General features: G+C 42.9%; 1 protein-coding gene across 1 annotated transcript in view; it reads right to left on the reverse strand.

Moving 5' to 3' along the window:
• The window catches only part of ENO3 (enolase 3), a 37,409-nt gene extending 17,326 nt beyond the window's left edge, over window positions 1–20,083 (reverse strand). Inside the window, exons 1-6 of the mRNA XM_077261562.1 lie at window positions 20,022–20,083; window positions 5,947–6,037; window positions 5,629–5,724; window positions 5,493–5,551; window positions 4,641–4,710; window positions 4,430–4,563 (exon numbers count right to left, since the gene is read on the reverse strand). Of these exons, the coding sequence (XP_077117677.1) occupies window positions 4,430–4,563; window positions 4,641–4,710; window positions 5,493–5,551; window positions 5,629–5,724; window positions 5,947–6,031 (444 nt within the window). The 5' untranslated portion in view covers window positions 6,032–6,037; window positions 20,022–20,083. The remainder of the gene's footprint in view (window positions 1–4,429; window positions 4,564–4,640; window positions 4,711–5,492; window positions 5,552–5,628; window positions 5,725–5,946; window positions 6,038–20,021) is intronic.
• Window positions 20,084–22,508: the final 2,425 nt, after the last annotated feature.

Here is a 22,508-nt window from a genome sequence, read left to right on the forward strand (position 1 = left end):
GTTTGTGAAGGGGTCTAAGTGTCTCTTTGGGGTGCAGAAGGTTTCTTTTTTGGGCTTTATTTTTTCTCCCTCATCTATGGCGATGGATCCGGTTAAGGTTCAGGCCATTCATGATTGGATTCAACCCACATCCGTGAAGAGCCTTCAGAAATTTTTGGGTTTTGCAAATTTTTATCGCCGTTTCATTGCTAACTTTTCCAGCGTGGTTAAATCCTTGACTGATTTGACGAAAAAAGGCGCTGATGTGATGAATTGGTCCTCTGCAGCTGTCTCTGCCTTTCAGGAGCTTAAACGCCAATTTACTTCTGCTCCGGTGTTGCGCCAACCAGATGTTTCTCTTCCGTTTCAGGTTGAGATTGATGCTTCTGAGATTGGGGCAGGGGCCGTTTTGTCTCAGAGGGATTCTATTGGTTCTTTGATTAAACCGTGTGCCTTCTTCTCCCGCAAGTTTTCGCCTGCTGAACGCAATTATGATGTCGGCAATCGGGAGTTGTTGGCTATGAAGTGGGCGTTTGAGGAGTGGCGACATTGGCTTTAGGGAGCTAAGCACCGTATTGTGGTCCTGACCGATCATAAGAATTTGATATACCTCGAGTCTGCCAAACGGCTGAGTCCTAGACAGGCTCGATGGTCCTTGTTTTTTTCCCCGTTTTGATTTCGTGGTTTCGTATCTTCCGGGTTCTAAGAATATTAAGGCTGATGCCCTTTCTAGGAGTTTTTTGCCTGATTTTCCTGAGGTCCTTGAACCGGTCGGCATTCTGAAAGAAGGGGTGGTCCTTTCTGCCATTTTCCCCTGATTTACGGCGGGTTCTTCAGGAATTGCAGGCTGACAAACCTGATCGCTGTCCTGTGGGGAAATTGTTTGTTCCTGACAGATGGACTAGTAGAGTGATTTCTGAGGTTCACTGTTCTGTGTTGGCTGGTCATCCTGGTATTTTTGGTACCAGAGATTTGGTTGGTAGGTCCTTTTGGTGGCCTTCGTTGTCACGTGATGTGCGTTCTTTTGTGCAGTCCTGTGGGACTTGTGCGCGGGCCAAGCCTTGTTGTTCCCATGCTAGTGGGTTACTTTTGCCATTGCCGGTCCCTGAGAGGCCCTGGACGCATATTTCTATGGATTTTATTTCTGATCTTCCGGTTTCCCAGAGGATGTCGGTTATCTGGGTTGTTTGTGACCGGTTTTCTAAGATGGTTCATTTGGTGCCTTTGCCTAAATTGCCTTCCTCTTCAGAGTTGGTTCCGTTGTTTTTTCAGCATGTGGTTCGTTTGCATGGTATTCCGGAGAATATTGTGTCCGACAGAGGTTCCCAGTTTGTTTCTAGGTTTTGGCGGGCCTTTTGTGCTAGGCTGGGCATTGATTTGTCTTTTTCTTCTGCATTTCATCCTCAGACAAATGGCCAGACCGAGCGAACTAATCAGACTTTGGAGACTTATTTGAGATGCTTTGTGTCTGCTGATCAGGATGATTGGGTGGCTTTTTGCCATTGGCCGAGTTTGCCCTTAATAATCGGGCTAGTTCGGCTACTTTGGTTTCGCCTTTTTTTTGTAATTTTGGTTTTCATCCTCGTTTTTCTTCTGGGCAGGTTGAGCCTTCTGACTGTCCTGGTGTGGATTCTGTGGTTGACAGGTTGCAGCAGATTTGGGCTCATGTGGTGGACAATTTGGTGTTGTCTCAGGAGAAGGCTCAACGTTTTGCTAACCGTCGTCGGTGTGTTGGTTCCCGGCTTCGGGTTGGGGATTTGGTTTGGTTGTCTTCCCGTCATGTTCCTATGAAGGTCTCTTCCCCTAAGTTTAAGCCTTGGTTTATTGGTCCTTATAGGATTTCTGAGATTATTAATCCGGTGTCTTTTCGATTGGCGCTTCCGGCCTCTTTTGCTATCCATAATGTCTTCCATAGATCTTTATTGCGGAAATATGTGGTGCCCGTTGTTCCCTCTGTTGATTCTGATTTTGGATTCTCGTTTTCCGAGGCGGAGGCTTCAGTACCTTGTCAAATGGAAGGGTTATGGCCAGGAGGATAATTCTTGGGTTTTCGCTTCTGATGTCCATGCTGCTGATCTGGTCCGTGCCTTTCATCTGGCTCGTCCTGATCGGCCTGGGGGCGCTGGTGAGGGTTCGGTGACCCCTCCTCAAGGGGAGGGTACTGTTGTGAATTCTGCTTTTGGGTTCCCTCCGGTGGTAGTAGGTGGTAATGCAGTTGTCCCTGGGTTGCAGTCCTGGTCAGGTGTGTCTGCTGATTGCAGTTCTGACTGGGGTATTTAGGTGTGCAGGATTCATTAGTCCTTGCCAGTTGGCAATTGTTGTTGGGAGGTGTAGGACCTCTGCCTGGTTCCTCCTGCCTCTCTGCCAAATCAGCAAAGATAAGTGTCTGGTTTTTTTTCCTGTGGCACACATGCTGTGTGCTTCACAATTCAGTGCTATTCTTTGTGTTTTCTTGTCCAGCTTAGATTGTGTCAGTATTTTCTCAGTCTTGTTGGATACTCTGGAGTGGCAGATATACATTCCATGTCTTTAGTTAGATTGTGGAACTTTTTGTATTATCTGTTGTGGATATTTTTGGAAGGGTTTTAATACTGACCGCCTAGTAATCTGTCCTATCCTTTCCTATTTAGCTAGAGTGGCCTCTTTTGCTAAATCCTGTTTTCTACCTGCGTGTGTCTATGCTTCTCCTACTCACAGTCATTATTCGTGGGGGGCTGCCTATCCTTTAGGGGTCTGCTCTGAGGCAAGATAGCATTCCTATTTCCATCTATAGGGGTATTTAGTCCTCCGGCTGTGTCGAGGTGTCTAGGGTTTGTTAGGCACACCCCATGGCTACTTCTAGTTGCGGTGTTAGTTCAGGATTTGCGGTCAGTACAGGTTCCACCGACTCCAGAGAAAGTTTTCATGCGGCTCCAAGGTCACCAGATCATAACAGATGAGATGGGGAACTAGAGACGATGAGGAGACGGGAGATGGGGAGAGGATGAGGAGACGGGGAGAGAGAGCATGAGGAGATGGGGGCGCGGAGAGAGGATGAGAAGGGGGGACGGAGAGAGGATGAGATGGGAGGACGGAGAGAGAGGATGAGACGGAGAGACGATAGAGAATGAGGAGAAGGGGGACGGAGAAATAATGAGAAGACAGGGGACAGAGAGAATGAGATGATGAACGGGGAGAGAAAGGATGAGGACACGGGGACAGAGAGAGAATGAGAAGATGGGGACATAGAGAGAGGAGAGGAAACAGAGGAACAGGGAGAGAAAGCATGAGGAGATGAGGGGACGGAGAGATAGAGGATAAGGGATGGAGAGGATGAGGAGTTGAGGGGCGAGAGAGAGGAGACGGACGGATGGGGAGAGAGGGGATGATGAGACAGGGGCATAAGAGAGAATGAGGAGACGGAGATAAATTATGAGGAGATGGGGAGCTAGGAGACAGGGGGACAGGGAGAGAGATGATGAGGAGATGAGGGGATGGGGAAAGAGATGATGGGGAAATGCAAGATGAGGAGAGAGAAGATGAAGAGGCGGGGGACAGGTTGAGAGATGATGAGGTGATGGGGTAGGGGAGAGTGAGGATGAGGAGGTGATGAGATGGAGAGAGAGGATATCGAGATGGGGACGATCAGAAAGAGGATGAGAAGATGTAGGGAGGGAGAGAGGAGAGTGGACGGAACGGGAAGAGAGGATGAGAAGACGGGTGCAAAAGAGAATGAGGGGACAGGGTCCAGAGAGAGGATTAGGAGATTGGGGAGAGAGAGCATGAGGAGATGGGGCGTGGAAAGAGGATGAGAAGGGGGGACAGAGAGAGGATGAGACTGGAGGATGGAGAGAGAGAGGATGAGACGGAGAGACGATAGAGAAAGAGGATAAGGGGGAAGGAGAGAGGATAGGGAGATGGAGAGAGAGAGCATGAGGAGACGGGGATGGAGAAAGAATAAGAAGACGGGGGGACAGAGAGAATGAGGAGATGAGGGACGGGGAGAGAAAGGATGAGGAGATGGGGGACGGAGAAAGAATGAGGAGACGGGGGACAGAGAAAGAATAAGGAGACAAGGAATGGGGAGAGAGGCTGAGGAGACAAGAGGACAGAGAGAGGATGAGGAGACGTCGGGACGGAGAGAGAGAGAGAAGCGGAGGCGGGGGACGGAGAGAGAGGATGAGGAGATGGGAGGATGGCGAGAGAGGATGAGATGGGGATGGAGAGAGAATGAGCAGATGAGGGCAGAGAAAATGAGGAGACGGGGCAGAGACAGAATGAGGATTCGGGAGGACAGAGAGAATTAGGAGACGGGAGGACAGAGAGATAGAATGAGGAAATAGGGGATGGAGAGAGAGAAAATGAGGAGACAGAGGAACGAGAGAGACTGAGGAGACGGGGGAATGGAGAGGGAGTAACTAAGGAAATGGGGATGGTAATATTTTTGGGGAATGTGATACTGAATACTCACAGGGACGGGAAGAATAATATCGGGGTTTCCTGCGAGGTCAGCAATATGCCTGTAGAGGGGGACCCCCTTCTCCGCTGCGCCAGCCTTGCACACGGCCAGGGACACCCCCAGGATTGCGTTAGCACCAAACTTAGCTTAAAGAAAAGAGGAAAATCAGATTTTCCCCCCACAGATGTCTCGCCTCTCACATCTCTTTACTTTACATACTTACATTTGTTCTCGGTCCCATCCAGTTCCAGCATCAGTTTATCGATCTTCTCCTGCTCCACAACACTGAGTTTCTACAGGCACAGAACCCAATGATGTAAAATCCTGCCCCAATCTACAGCCCCCCCATTTACTGGAGGGTGGTCCATATACAATCATCGCAACATTTATCCCGAGGTCCAGGGCAAGACATATACCAGACCCTCGGACTCCTGACCACCATATTCCTGACCATCAGACCACTGAAAACCATACATCAGACATTCAAACCCCTGACCACTACATACCAGACCATCAGACTCCTATCCACGATACACCAGTCCATCAGACCCCTGACCACTATACTCTGGACAGTCAGACCCCTGACTACAATACACAGGACCATCAGACCCCTGACTAATATACTCTGGACCATCAGACCCATGAGCACCATACTCTGGACCATCAGACTTTTGATCACTATACTCTGGACCATTAGACCCCTGACCACAGTACTATGGAGCATTAGACCCTTGACCAATATACTCTGGAACATCAGACCCCTGACCACCAAACACTGGACCATCTAACCCCTGACCACCATATACCACAGTACTATGGAGCACTAGACCCCTGACCACTATACTCTGGACCATCAGAACACTGACCACCATAAATTGGACCATCAGACCCCTAACCACCATACACTGGACCATCAGACCCTTGACCACTATACTTTGGACCATCAGACCCCTAACCACCATACAACTGTCCATCAGACCTATGACCACCATACACCAGTCCATCAGACCCATGACCACCATAAACTGGACCATCAGACACCTGACCACAGTGTGTTTGTGGCGCTGTCGCTTACCTTCTCTAGTACGGCGGGGACAATAGTCTTGTTGATGTGCTCCACCGCCTTCTGGACACCTGTTGGGAGTAATAGTGATTACAGAACATGTGGGGATGATGGGTAGATCCTCTTGGATGATTTATAATGGCCTCACCTTTCCCCAAATATCGTGATTTGTCGCCATCTCTCAGCTCCAGGGCCTCATAGATTCCTGTGGAGGCTCCGCTGGGGACTGCAGCCCGAAACATCCCTGAGGACACAGGATAAGAAACTGCTCAGCTGCTAGCAATCTATCTCCTGACATACTCTGTGCTGCTGGGGACGCTTCAAATATGTAATTCTCAGTCTGTGACCTCTCAAAGGGTCAGCGCAATCCTCTCCTGAAATAATCTGTGCTGCTCTGCAGTCAGCCTCACACCTCAGGAACCGAGAACTCTGTACCTGAGTGTCGCATGATGATGTATACACGCACCTTTCCCGGTGTACAGGTCCACCTCTACTGTAGGGTTACCCCTGGAGTCCAGGATCTCCCGAGCATGAATCTTCTGAATAGACATAATGCCCTGAAGAGGAACAAAAGGAGGGAGAAATGAGGGGAGACAGTGATCATATGACTGTAAAAATACCGATATACACTGATCACATGACTGTAAAAATACCGATATACACTGATCACATGACTGTAGTAATACCGATATACACTGATCACATGACTGTAAAAATACCGATATACACTGATCACACGACTGTAAAAATACCGATATACACTGATCACATGACTGTAAAAATACCGATATACACTGATCACATGACTGTAAAAATACCGATATACACTGATCACATGACTGTAGTAATACCGATATACACTGATCACATGACTGTAAAAATACCGATATACACTGATCACACGACTGTAAAAATACCGATATACACTGATCACATGACTGTAAAAATACCGATATACACTGATCACACGACTGTAAAAATACCGATATACACTGATCACATGACTGTAAAAATACCGATATACACTGATCACATGACTGTAAAAATACCGATATACACTGATCACATGACTGTAGTAATACCGATATACACTGATCACATGACTGTAAAAATACCGATATACACTGATCACATGACTGTAGTAATACCGATATACACTGATCACATGACTGTAGTAATACCGATATACACTGATCACATGACTAATAATACCGATATACACTGATCACTTGACTGTAAAAATACCGATATACACTGATCACATGACTGTAAAAATACCGATATACACTGATCACATAACGATATACACTGATCACATGACTGTAATAATACCGACATACACTGATCACACGACTGTAAAAATACAGATATACACTGATCACATGACTGTAATAATACCGATATACACTGATCACATGACTGTAATAATACCGATATACACTGATCACATAACTGTAATAATACCGATATACACTGATCACATGACTGTAATAATACCGATATACACTGATCACATGACTGTAAAAATACCGATATACACTGATCACATGACTGTAATAATACCGATATACACTGATCACATAACTGTAATAATACAGATATACACTGATCACATGACTGTAATAATACCGATATACACTGATCACATGACTGTAATAATACCGATATACACTGATCACATAACTGTAATAATACAGATATACACTGATCACATGACTGTAATAATACCGATATACACTGATCACATAACTGTAATAATACCGATATACACTGATCACATGACTGTAAAAATACCGATATACACTGATCACATGACTGTAATAATACCGATATACACTGATCACATGACTGTAAAAATACCGATATACACTGATCACATAACTGTAATAATACAGATATACACTGATCACATGACTGTAATAATACCGATATACACTGATCACATAACTGTAATAATACCGATATACACTGATCACATAACTGTAATAATACCGATATACACTGATCACATAACTGTAATAATACAGATATACACTGATCACATGACTGTAATAATACCGATATACACTGATCACATAACTGTAATAATACAGATATACACTGATCACATGACTGTAATAATACCGATATACACTGATCACATGACACTAATAATACCGATATACACTGATCACACGACTGTAAAAATACCGATATACACTGATCACATGACTGTAAAAATACCGATATACACTGATCACATGACTGTAAAAATACCGATATACACTGATCACATGACTGTAGTAATACCGATATACACTGATCACATGACTGTAAAAATACCGATATACACTGATCACATGACTGTAGTAATACCGATATACACTGATCACATGACTGTAGTAATACCGATATACACTGATCACATGACTAATAATACCGATATACACTGATCACTTGACTGTAAAAATACCGATATACACTGATCACATGACTGTAAAAATACCGATATACACTGATCACATAACGATATACACTGATCACATGACTGTAATAATACCGACATACACTGATCACACGACTGTAAAAATACAGATATACACTGATCACATGACTGTAATAATACCGATATACACTGATCACATGACTGTAATAATACCGATATACACTGATCACATAACTGTAATAATACCGATATACACTGATCACATGACTGTAATAATACCGATATACACTGATCACATGACTGTAAAAATACCGATATACACTGATCACATGACTGTAATAATACCGATATACACTGATCACATAACTGTAATAATACAGATATACACTGATCACATGACTGTAATAATACCGATATACACTGATCACATGACTGTAATAATACCGATATACACTGATCACATAACTGTAATAATACAGATATACACTGATCACATGACTGTAATAATACCGATATACACTGATCACATAACTGTAATAATACCGATATACACTGATCACATGACTGTAAAAATACCGATATACACTGATCACATGACTGTAATAATACCGATATACACTGATCACATGACTGTAAAAATACCGATATACACTGATCACATAACTGTAATAATACAGATATACACTGATCACATGACTGTAATAATACCGATATACACTGATCACATAACTGTAATAATACCGATATACACTGATCACATAACTGTAATAATACCGATATACACTGATCACATAACTGTAATAATACAGATATACACTGATCACATGACTGTAATAATACCGATATACACTGATCACATAACTGTAATAATACAGATATACACTGATCACATGACACTAATAATACCGATATACACTGATTCTGCACATTATGCCAGTGCGGTGCGTGTGGCTCTCGGGTTCTACGTGAGGTATTTTAATTTGTATCTAGAATTATCTCGGGAGGTTTATAAATAGCCGATGTAAAAGTCACTGGAGACAGATAAAGGTCAGGACAATTATAGCCAAAGGGAAAGGTCACCAGGACTGTGACTATGGGCACATCATATAGGGCCAATCCACCAACCATACACTACTGGGACCTGTGTAATATACAGTGTATAATGTACAGTGCAGGGTGACGGTGTAATATACAGTGTATAATGTACAGTACAGGGTGACGGTGTAATATACTGTGTATAATGTACAGTACAGGGTGACGGTGTAATATACTGTGTATAATGTACAGTGCAGGGGTGACGGTGTAATATACAGTGTATAATGTACAGTGCAGGGGTGACGGTGTAATATACAGTGTATAATGTACAGTACAGGGTGACGGTGTAATATACTGTGTATAATGTACAGTGCAGGGGTGACGGTGTAATATACTGTGTATAATGTACAGTGCAGGGTGACGGTGTAATATACAGTGTATAATGTACAGTGTAGGGGTGACGGTGTAATATACAGTATATAATGTACAGTGTAGGGGTGACGGTGTAATATACAGTGTATAATGTACAGTGTAGGGGTGACGGTGTAATATACAGTGTATAATGTACAGTGCAGGGTGACGGTGTAATATACAGTGTATAATGTACAGTGCAGGGTGACGGTGTAATATACAGTGTATAATGTACAGTACAGGGTGACGGTGTAATATACAGTGTATAATGTACAGTGCAGGGGTGACGGTGTAATATATAGTATATAATGTACAGTGCAGGGGTGACGGTGTAATATACAGTATATAATGTACAGTGCAGGGGTGACGGTGTAATATACAGTGTATAATGTACAGTGCAGGGGTGACGGTGTAATATACAGTATATAATGTACAGTGCAGGGGTGACGGTGTAATATACAGTGTATAATGTACAGTGCAGGGGTGACGGTGTAATATACAGTATATAATGTACAGTACAGGGTGACGGTGTAATATACAGTGTATAATGTACAGTGCAGGGGTGACGGTGTAATATATAGTATATAATGTACAGTGCAGGGGTGACGGTGTAATATACAGTGTATAATGTACAGTGCAGGGGTGACGGTGTAATATACAGTATATAATGTACAGTGCAGGGGTGACGGTGTAATATACAGTGTATAATGTACAGTGCAGGGGTGACGGTGTAATATACAGTGTATAATGTACAGTGCAGGGGTGACGGTGTAATATACAGTGTATAATGTACAGTGCAGGGGTGACGGTGTAATATACAGTGTATAATGTACAGTGCAGGGGTGACGGTGTAATATACAGTGTATAATGTACAGTGCAGGGGTGACGGTGTAATATACAGTGTATAATGTACAGTGCAGGGTGACGGTGTAATATACAGTGTATAATGTACAGTGCAGGGATGACGGTGTAATATACAGTATATAATGTACAGTGCAGGGTGACGGTGTAATATACAGTGTATAATGTACAGTGCAGGGTGACGGTGTAATATACAGTATATAATGTACAGTACAGGGTGACGGTGTAATATACAGTGTATAATGTACAGTGCAGGGGTGACGGTGTAATATACAGTGTATAATGTACAGTGCAGGGGTGACGGTGTAATATACAGTATATAATGTACAGTACAGGGTGACGGTGTAATATACAGTGTATAATGTACAGTGCAGGGTGACGGTGTAATATACAGTGTATAATGTACAGTGCAGGGGTGACGGTGTAATATACAGTGTATAATGTACAGTGCAGGGGTGACGGTGTAATATACAGTGTATAATGTACAGTGCAGGGGTGACGGTGTAATATACAGTGTATAATGTACAGTGCAGGGGTGAAGGTGTAATATACAGTATATAATGTACAGTGTAGGGGTGACGGTGTAATATACAGTGTATAATGTACAGTGTAGGGGTGACGGTGTAATATACAGTGTATAATGTACAGTGCAGGGGTGACGGTGTAATATACAGTGTATAATGTACAGTGCAGGGGTGACGGTGTAATATACAGTATATAATGTACAGTACAGGGTGACGGTGTAATATACAGTGTATAATGTACAGTACAGGGTGACGGTGTAATATACAGTGTATAATGTACAGTGCAGGGGTGACGGTGTAATATACAGTGTATAATGTACAGTGCAGGGGTGACGGTGTAATATACAGTATATAATGTACAGTGCAGGGTGACGGTGTAATATACAGTGTATAATGTACAGTGCAGGGGTGACGGTGTAATATACAGTATATAATGTACAGTGCAGGGTGACGGTGTAATATACAGTATATAATGTACAGTACAGGGTGACGGTGTAATATACAGTGTATAATGTACAGTGCAGGGTGACGGTGTAATATACAGTGTATAATGTACAGTGCAGGGTGACGGTGTAATATACAGTATATAATGTACAGTGCAGGGGTGACGGTGTAATATACAGTGTATAATGTACAGTACAGGGTGACGGTGTAATATACTGTGTATAATGTACAGTGCAGGGGTGACGGTGTAATATACTGTGTATAATGTACAGTGCAGGGGTGACGGTGTAATATACAGTGTATAATGTACAGTGTAGGGGTGACGGTGTAATATACAGTGTATAATGTACAGTGTAGGGGTGACGGTGTAATATACAGTATATAATGTACAGTACAGGGTGACGGTGTAATATACAGTGTATAATGTACAGTGCAGGGTGACGGTGTAATATACAGTGTATAATGTACAGTGCAGGGGTGACGGTGTAATATACAGTGTATAATGTACAGTGCAGGGGTGACGGTGTAATATACAGTATATAATGTACAGTGCAGGGGTGACGGTGTAATATACAGTGTATAATGTACAGTGCAGGGGTGACGGTGTAATATACAGTGTATAATGTACAGTGCAGGGGTGACGGTGTAATATACAGTGTATAATGTACAGTGCAGGGGTGACGGTGTAATATACAGTGTATAATGTACAGTGCAGGGGTGACGGTGTAATATACAGTATATAATGTACAGTGCAGGGGTGACGGTGTAATATACAGTATATAATGTACAGTGTAGGGGTGACGGTGTAATATACAGTATATAATGTACAGTGCAGGGGTGACGGTGTAATATACTGTGTATAATGTACAGTGCAGGGGTGACGGTGTAATATACTGTGTATAATGTACAGTACAGGGTGACGGTGTAATATACTGTGTATAATGTACAGTGCAGGGGTGACGGTGTAATATACTGTGTATAATGTACAGTACAGGGTGACGGTGTAATATACTGTGTATAATGTACAGTGCAGGGGTGACGGTGTAATATACAGTGTATAATGTACAGTGCAGGGGTGACGGTGTAATATACAGTGTATAATGTACAGTGCAGGGGTGACGGTGTAATATACAGTGTATAATGTACAGTGTAGGGGTGACGGTGTAATATACAGTATATAATGTACAGTGTAGGGGTGACGGTGTAATATACAGTGTATAATGTACAGTGTAGGGGTGACGGTGTAATATACAGTGTATAATGTACAGTGCAGGGTGACGGTGTAATATACAGTGTATAATGTACAGTGCAGGGGTGACGGTGTAATATACAGTGTATAATGTACAGTGCAGGGGTGACGGTGTAATATACAGTATATAATGTACAGTGCAGGGTGACGGTGTAATATACAGTATATAATGTACAGTACAGGGTGACGGTGTAATATACAGTGTATAATGTACAGTGCAGGGGTGACGGTGTAATATACAGTGTATAATGTACAGTGCAGGGTGACGGTGTAATATACAGTGTATAATGTACAGTGCAGGGGTGACGGTGTAATATACAGTGTATAATGTACAGTGCAGGGGTGACGGTGTAATATACAGTGTATAATGTACAGTGCAGGGTGACGGTGTAATATACAGTATATAATGTACAGTACAGGGTGACGGTGTAATATACAGTGTATAATGTACAGTACAGGGTGACGGTGTAATATACAGTGTATAATGGACAGTGCAGGGGTGACGGTGTAATATACAGTGTATAATGTACAGTGCAGGGGTGACGGTGTAATATACAGTATATAATGTACAGTGCAGGGGTGACGGTGTAATATACAGTATATAATGTACAGTACAGGGTGACGGTGTAATATACTGTATATAATGTACAGTGCAGGGGTGACGGTGTAATATACAGTGTATAATGTACAGTACAGGGGTGACGGTGTAATATACAGTGTATAATGTACAGTGCAGGGGTGACGGTGTAATATACAGTGTATAATGTACAGTGCAGGGTGACGGTGTAATATACAGTGTATAATGTACAGTGCAGGGGTGACGGTGTAATATACAGTGTATAATGTACAGTGCAGGGTGACGGTGTAATATACAGTATATAATGTACAGTATAGGGTGACGGTGTAATATACAGTGTATAATGTACAGTGCAGGGGTGACGGTGTAATATACAGTATATAATGTACAGTGCAGGGTGACGGTGTAATATACAGTATATAATGTACAGTACAGGGTGACGGTGTAATATACAGTGTATAATGTACAGTGCAGGGTGACGGTGTAATATACAGTGTATAATGTACAGTGCAGGGTGACGGTGTAATATACAGTATATAATGTACAGTGCAGGGGTGACGGTGTAATATACAGTGTATAATGTACAGTGCAGGGTGACGGTGTAATATACAGTGTATAATGTACAGTGCAGGGGTGACGGTGTAATATACAGTGTATAATGTACAGTACAGGGTGACGGTGTAATATACAGTGTATAATGTACAGTGCAGGGGTGACGGTGTAATATACAGTGTATAATGTACAGTACAGGGTGACGGTGTAATATACAGTGTATAATGTACAGTACAGGGTGACGGTGTAATATACAGTGTATAATGTACAGTGCAGGGGTGACGGTGTAATATACAGTGTATAATGTACAGTGCAGGGTGACGGTGTAATATACAGTGTATAATGTACAATGCAGGGGTGACGGTGTAATATACAGTATATAATGTACAGTACAGGGTGACGGTGTAATATACAGTATATAATGTACAGTGCAGGGGTGACGGTGTAATATACAGTATATAATGTACAGTGCAGGGGTGACGGTGTAATATACAGTATATAATGTACAGTGTAGGGGTGACGGTGTAATATACAGTATATAATGTACAGTGCAGGGGTGACGGTGTAATATACAGTGTACAATGTACAGTGCAGGGGTGACGGTGTAATATACAGTATATAATGTACAGTACAGGGGTGACGGTGTAATATACAGTGTATAATGTACAGTACAGGGGTGACGGTGTAATATACAGTATATAATGTACAGTGTAGGGGTGACGGTGTAATATACAGTGTATAATGTACAGTACAGGGTGACGGTGTAATATACAGTGTATAATGTACAGTGCAGGGGTGACGGTGTAATATATAGTATATAATGTACAGTGCAGGGTGACGGTGTAATATACAGTGTATAATGTACAGTGCAGGGGTGACGGTGTAATATATAGTATATAATGTACAGTGCAGGGTGACGGTGTAATATACAGTGTATAATGTACAGTGCAGGGGTGACGGTGTAATATACAGTGTACAATGTACAGTACAGGGGTGACGGTGTAATATACAGTATATAATGTACAGTGCAGGGTGACGGTGTAATATACAGTATATAATGTACAGTGCAGGGGTGACGGTGTAATATACAGTGTACAATGTACAGTACAGGGGTGACGGTGTAATATACAGTATATAATGTACAGTGCAGGGTGACGGTGTAATATACAGTATATAATGTACAGTGCAGGGGTGACGGTGTAATATACAGTGTATAATGTACAGTGCAGGGTGACGGTGTAATATACAGTGTATAATGTACAGTGCAGGGGTGACGGTGTAATATACAGTATATAATGTACAGTGCAGGGTGACGGTGTAATATACAGTATATAATGTACAGTACAGGGTGACGGTGTAATATACAGTGTATAATGTACAGTACAGGGGTGACGGTGTAATATACAGTATATAATGTACAGTGCAGGGGTGACGGTGTAATATACAGTGTATAATGTACAGTACAGGGGTGACGGTGTAATATACAGTATATAATGTACAGTGCAGGGGTGACGGTGTAATATACAGTGTATAATGTACAGTGCAGGGGTGACGGTGTAATATACAGTATATAATGTACAGTACAGGGTGACGGTGTAATATACAGTATATAATGTACAGTACAGGGGTGACGGTGTAATATACAGTGTATAATGTACAGTGCAGGGGTGACGGTGTAATATACAGTATATAATGTACAGTGCAGGGGTGACGGTGTAATATACAGTGTATAATGTACAGTACAGGGGTGACGGTGTAATATACAGTGTATAATGTACAGTACAGGGGTGACGGTGTAATATACAGTGTATAATGTACAGTACAGGGGTGACGGTGTAATATACAGTGTATAATGTACAGTGCAGGGGTGACGGTGTAATATACAGTATATAATGTACAGTGCAGGGTGACGGTGTAATATACAGTGTATAATGTACAGTACAGGGGTGACGGTGTAATATACAGTGTATAATGTACAGTGCAGGGGTGACGGTGTAATATACAGTATATAATGTACAGTGCAGGGTGACGGTGTAATATACAGTATATAATGTACAGTGCAGGGGTGACGGTGTAATATACAGTGTATAATGTACAGTGCAGGGTGACGGTGTAATATACTGTATATAATGTACAGTGCAGGGGTGAAGGTGTAATATATAGTATATAATGTACAGAGCAGGGGTGACGGTGTAATATACAGTGTATAATGTACAGTGCAGGGGTGACGGTGTAATATACAGTGTATAATGTACAGTGCAGGGTGACGGTGTAATATACAGTATATAATGTACAGTACAGGGGTGACGGTGTAATATACAGTGTATAATGTACAGTGCAGGGGTGACGGTGTAATATACAGTATATAATGTACAGTGCAGGGTGACGGTGTAATATACAGTATATAATGTACAGTGCAGGGGTGACGGTGTAATATACAGTGTATAATGTACAGTGCAGGGGTGACGGTGTAATATACAGTATATAATGTACAGTACAGGGTGACGGTGTAATATACAGTGTATAATGTACAGTGCAGGGGTGACGGTGTAATATACAGTGTATAATGTACAGTACAGGGGTGACGGTGTAATATACTGTGTATAATGTACCGTGCAGGGGTGACGGTGTAATATACAGTGTATAATGTACCGTGCAGGGGTGACGGTGTAATATACAGTATATAATGTACAGTACAGGGTGACGGTGTAATATACAGTGTATAATGTACAGTGCAGGGGTGACGGTGTAATATACAGTATATAATGTACAGTGCAGGGGTGACGGTGTAATATACAGTATATAATGTACAGTGCAGGGGTGACGGTGTAATATACAGTGTATAATGTACAGTGCAGGGGTGAAGGTGTAATATACAGTGTATAATGTACAGTGCAGGGTGACGGTGTAATATACAGTATATAATGTACAGTGCAGGGGTGACCGTGTAATATACAGTATATAATGTACAGTGCAGGGTGACGGTGTAATATACTGTATATAATGTACAGTGCAGGGGTGACGGTGTAATATACAGTGTATAATGTACAGTACAGGGTGACGGTGTAATATACAGTGTATAATGTACAGTGCAGGGTGACGGTGTAATATACAGTGTATAATGTACAGTGCAGGGGTGACGGTGTAATATACAGTATATAATGTACAGTGCAGGGGTGACGGTGTAATATATAGTATATAATGTACAGTGCAGGGGTGAAGGTGTAATATACAGTGTATAATGTACAGTGCAGGGGTGACGGTGTAATATACAGTGTATAATGTACAGTGCAGGGGTGACGGTGTAATATACAGTATATAATGTACAGTGCAGGGGTGACGGTGTAATATACAGTATATAATGTACAGTGCAGGGTGACGGTGTAATATACAGTATATAATGTACAGTGCAAGGGTGACGGTGTAATATACAGTATATAATGTACAGTGCAAGGGTGACGGTGTAATATACAGTGTATAATGTACAGTGCAGGGGTGACGGTGTAATATACTGTATATAATGTACAGTGCAGGGATGACGGTGTAATATACAGTGTATAATGTACAGTGCAGGGATGACGGTGTAATATACAGTGTATAATGTACAGTGCAGGGGTGACGGTGTAATATACAGTGTATAATGTACAGTACAGGGTGACGGTGTAATATACTGTATATAATGTACAGTGCAGGGTGACGGTGTAATATACAGTGTATAATGTACAGTGCAGGGTGACGGTGTAATATACAGTGTATAATGTACAGTGCAGGGGTGACGGTGTAATATACAGTATATAATGTACAGTGCAGGGGTGACGGTGTAATATACAGTGTATAATGTACAGTGCAGGGGTGACGGTGTAATATACTGTATATAATGTACAGTGCAGGGTGACGGTGTAATATACAGTATATAATGTACAGTGCAAGGGTGACGGTGTAATATACAGTATATAATGTACAGTACAGGGTGACGGTGTAATATACAGTATATAATGTACAGTGCAGGGTGACGGTGTAATATACAGTGTATAATGTACAGTGCAGGGGTGACGGTGTAATATACAGTGTATAATGTACAGTGCAGGGGTGACGGTGTAATATACTGTATATAATGTACAGTGCAGGGTGACGGTGTAATATACAGTATATAATGTACAGTGCAAGGGTGACGGTGTAATATACAGTGTATAATGTACAGTGCAGGGGTGACGGTGTAATATACTGTATATAATGTACAGTGCAGGGATGACGGTGTAATATACAGTGTATAATGTACAGTGCAGGGTGACGGTGTAATATACAGTGTATAATGTACAGTGCAGGGTGACGGTGTAATATACAGTGTATAATGTACAGTGCAGGGTGACGGTGTAATATACTGTGTATAATGTACAGTGCAGGGTGACGGTGTAATATACAGTGTATAATGTACAGTGCAGGGGTGACGGTGTAATATACAGTATATAATGTACAGTGCAGGGGTGAAGGTGTAATATACAGTGTATAATGTACAGTGCAGGGGTGACGGTGTAATATACAGTGTATAATGTACAGTGCAGGGGTGACGGTGTAATATACAGTGTATAATGTACCGTGCAGGGGTGACGGTGTAATATACTGTATATAATGTACAGTGCAGGGATGACGGTGTAATATACAGTGTATAATGTACAGTGCAGGGTGACGGTGTAATATACAGTGTATAATGTACCGTGCAGGGGTGACGGTGTAATATACAGTGTATAATGTACAGTGCAGGGTGACGGTGTAATATACTGTATATAATGTACAGTGCAGGGATGACGGTGTAATATACAGTGTATAATGTACAGTGCAGGGGTGACGGTGTAATATACAGTGTATAATGTACAGTGCAGGGGTGAAGGTGTAATATACAGTATATAATGTACAGTGCAGGGGTGATGGTGTAATATATAGTATATAATGTACAGTGCAGGGGTGACGGTGTAATATACAGTATATAATGTACAGTGCAGGGTGACGGTGTAATATACAGTGTATAATGTACAGTGCAGGGTGACGGTGTAATATACAGTGTATAATGTACAGTGCAGGGGTGACGGTGTAATATACAGTGTATAATGTACAGTGCAGGGGTGAAGGTGTAATATACAGTATATAATGTACAGTGCAGGGGTGATGGTGTAATATATAGTATATAATGTACAGTGCAGGGGTGACGGTGTAATATACAGTATATAATGTACAGTGCAGGGTGACGGTGTAATATACAGTGTATAATGTACAGTGCAGGGTGACGGTGTAATATACAGTGTATAATGTACAGTGCAGGGGTGACGGTGTAATATACAGTGTATAATGTACAGTGCAGGGTGACGGTGTAATATACTGTATATAATGTACAGTGCAGGGTGACGGTGTAATATACAGTATATAATGTACAGTACAGGGTGACGGTGTAATATACAGTGTATAATGTACAGTGCAGGGGTGACGGTGTAATATACAGTGTATAATGTACAGTGCAGGGGTGACGGTGTAATATACAGTATATAATGTACAGTGCAGGGGTGACGGTGTAATATACAGTATATAATGTACAGTGCAGGGGTGACGGTGTAATATACAGTGTATAATGTACAGTGCAGGGTGACGGTGTAATATACAGTATATAATGTACAGTGCAAGGGTGACGGTGTAATATACAGTGTATAATGTACAGTACAGGGGTGACGGTGTAATATACAGTGTATAATGTACAGTGCAGGGGTGACGGTGTAATATACTGTATATAATGTACAGTGCAGGGTGACGGTGTAATATACAGTGTATAATGTACAGTGCAGGGTGACGGTGTAATATACAGTATATAATGTACAGAGCAGGGGTGACGGTGTAATATACTGTATATAATGATATATAAGGTGAGAAGTCTGTATAATACACAGTATATAATGTACTGTGCAGGGGTGACGGTGTAATATACTGTATATAATGATATATAAGGTGAGAAGTCTGTATAATACACAGTATATAATGTACTGTGCAGGGGTGACGGTGTAATATATAGTATATAATGTACAGTGCAGGGGTGACGGTGTAATATACAGTGTATAATGTACAGTACAGGGGTGACGGTGTAATATATAGTATATAATGTACAGTGCAGGGGTGACGGTGTAATATACAGTATATAATGTACAGTGCAGGGGTGACGGTGTAATATACAGTGTATATTGTACAGTGCAGGGGTGACGGTGTAATATACTGTATATAATAATATATAAGGTGAGAAGTCTGTATAATACACAGTATATAATGTACTGTGCAGGGGTGACGGTGTAATACACAGTATATAATGTACAGTGCAGGGGTGACGCGGTGTAATATACTGTATACAATGATATATTAGGTGAGGAGTCTGTATAATACACAGTATATAATGTACAGCCTCTATCATGTATACAGCTGCTCTTACCCGGTGTGCGGTGCCTCTGGCCGGTGGGTAATGTGACCGCTCGGTACATCGCCTGCCTTATATACAGGGAGGGACGGTCCGGGGGTCACATAACGAGCGCCCACAGGGAGGGGGACACAGACACGATCACAGTGCTGTGAATAAGTATCTGCACCTTCATTGTCACAATATACAATAATCAGGACAGTTCACACTGTATGGGACCCCCGACCCGTCCTGCAGCTTTATACCACCCCTCCCCCTCTATGGCTGCCATATAACGTTACGTGTGCACATGTCAGATTATACACAGGGCTGGGATTAGTGTTAGGGCTGGGATTAGTGTTAGGGCTGGGATTAGTGTTAGGGCTGGGATTAGTGTTAGGGCTGGGATTAGTGTTAGGGCTGGGATTAGTGTTAGGGCTGGGATTAGTGTTAGGGCTGGGATTAGTGTTAGGGCTGGGATTAGTGTTAGGGCTGGGATTAGTGTTAGGGCTGGGATTAGTGTTAGGGCTGGGATTAGTGTTAGGGCTGGGATTAGTGTTAGGGCTGGGATTAGTGTTAGGGCTGGGATTAGTGTTAGGGCTGGGATTAGTGTTAGGGCTGGGATTAGTGTTAGGGCTGGGATTAGTGTTAGGGCTGGGATTAGTGTTAGGGCTGGGATTAGTGTTAGGGCTGGGATTAGTGTTAGGGCTGGGATTAGTGTTAGGGCTGGGATTAGTGTTAGGGCTGGGATTAGTGTTAGGGCTGGGATTAGTGTTAGGGCTGGGATTAGTGTTAGGGCTGGGATTAGTGTTAGGGCTGGGATTAGTGTTAGGGCTGGGATTAGTGTTAGGGCTGGGACTAGTGTTAGGGCTGGGACTAGTGTTAGGGTTGGGACTAGTGTTAGGGCTGGGACTAGTGTTAGGGCTGGGACTAGTGTTAGGGATAGGATTAGTGTTAGGGCTGGGATTAGTGTTAGGGATAGGATTAGTGTTAGGGCTGGGACTAGTGTTAGGGCTGGGATTAGTGTTAGGGCTGGGATTAGTGTTAGAGCAAGGACTAGTGTTAGGGCTGGGATTAGTGTTAGAGCAAGGACTAGTGTTAGGGCTGGGATTAGTGTTAGGGCTAGGATTAGTGTTAGGGCTAGGATTAGTGTTAGGGCTAGGATTAGTGTTAGGGCTAGGATTAGTGTTTGGGCTGGGATTAGTGTTAGGGCTGGGATTAGTGTTAGGGCTGGGATTAGTTTTAGGGCTAGGATTAGTGTTAGGGCTAGGATTAGTGTTAGGGCTGGGATTAGTGTTAGGGCTGGGACTAGTGTTAGGGCTGGGATTAGTGTTAGGGCTAGGATTAGTGTTAGGGCTAGGATTAGTGTTAGGGCTAGGACTAGTGTTAGGGCTGGGACTAGTGTTAGGGCTGGGACTAGTGTTAGGGCTGGGACTAGTGTTAGGGCTGGGATTAGTGTTAGGGCTGGGATTAGTGTTAGGGCTGGGATTAGTGTTAGGGCTGGGATTAGTGTTAGGGATGGGATTAGTGTTATGGCTTGAGTTAGTGTAAGGGCTGGGATTAGTGTTAGGGCTGGGATTAGTGTAAGGGCTGGGATTAGTGTTAGGGTAAAGGTACCTTCACACTAAGCGACTTTGCAGTGAGAACGACGAGGATCCGTGACGTTGCAGCGTCCTGGATAGCGATCTCGTTGTGTTTGACATGCAGCAGCGATCTGGATCCCGCTGTGATATCGCTGGTCAGAGCTAGAAGGCCAGCACTTTATTTCGTCGCTGATCACCCGCTGTCATCGCTGGATCGGTGTGTGTGACACTGATCCAGCGATGTGTTCACTTGTAACCAGGGTAAATATCGGGTTACTAAGTGCAGGGCCACGCTTAGTAACCCGATATTTACCCTGGTTACCATTGTAAAAGTAAAAAAAAAAACAGTACATACTCACCTTCTGATGTCTGTCACGTCCCCCGCCGGCGGTTCCCTGCACTGAATGTGTCAGCGCCGGCCGGCCGTAAAGCAGAGCACAGCGGTGATGTCACCGCTGCTGCCGGCGCTCACACATTCAGCCAGTGCAGGAAGCTCTCGGCAGCAGCGCATAACCCTGTGGACGCCGGGGGACGTGACAGACATCAGAAGGTGAGTATGTAGTGTTTTTTTTTTACTTTTACAATGGTAACCAGGGTAAATATCGGGTTACTAAGCGCGGCCCTGCACTTAGTAACCCGATGTTTACCCTGGTTACCCGGGTGCTGCAGGGGGACTTCGGCATCGTTGAAGACAGTTTCAACGATGCCGAAGTCGTTCCCCTGATCGTTGGTCGCTGGAGAGAGTTGTCTGTGTGACAGCTCCCCAGCGACCACACAACGACTTACCAACGATCGCATCGCTGGTCGTGATCGTTGGTAAGTCGTTTAGTGTAACGGTACCTTTAGTGTCATGGGGTCCTGATCCGATACCACACAATCAACAGAGCGAGGGAAGTGTGAACAATCCCAAGACCTTTATTATAGGCAAAACTAAAAGGTC

The sequence above is a fragment of the Ranitomeya variabilis genome, chromosome 5 (assembly GCF_051348905.1).
Source record: "Ranitomeya variabilis isolate aRanVar5 chromosome 5, aRanVar5.hap1, whole genome shotgun sequence".
Classification (NCBI taxonomy): Eukaryota; Metazoa; Chordata; class Amphibia; order Anura; family Dendrobatidae; genus Ranitomeya; species Ranitomeya variabilis.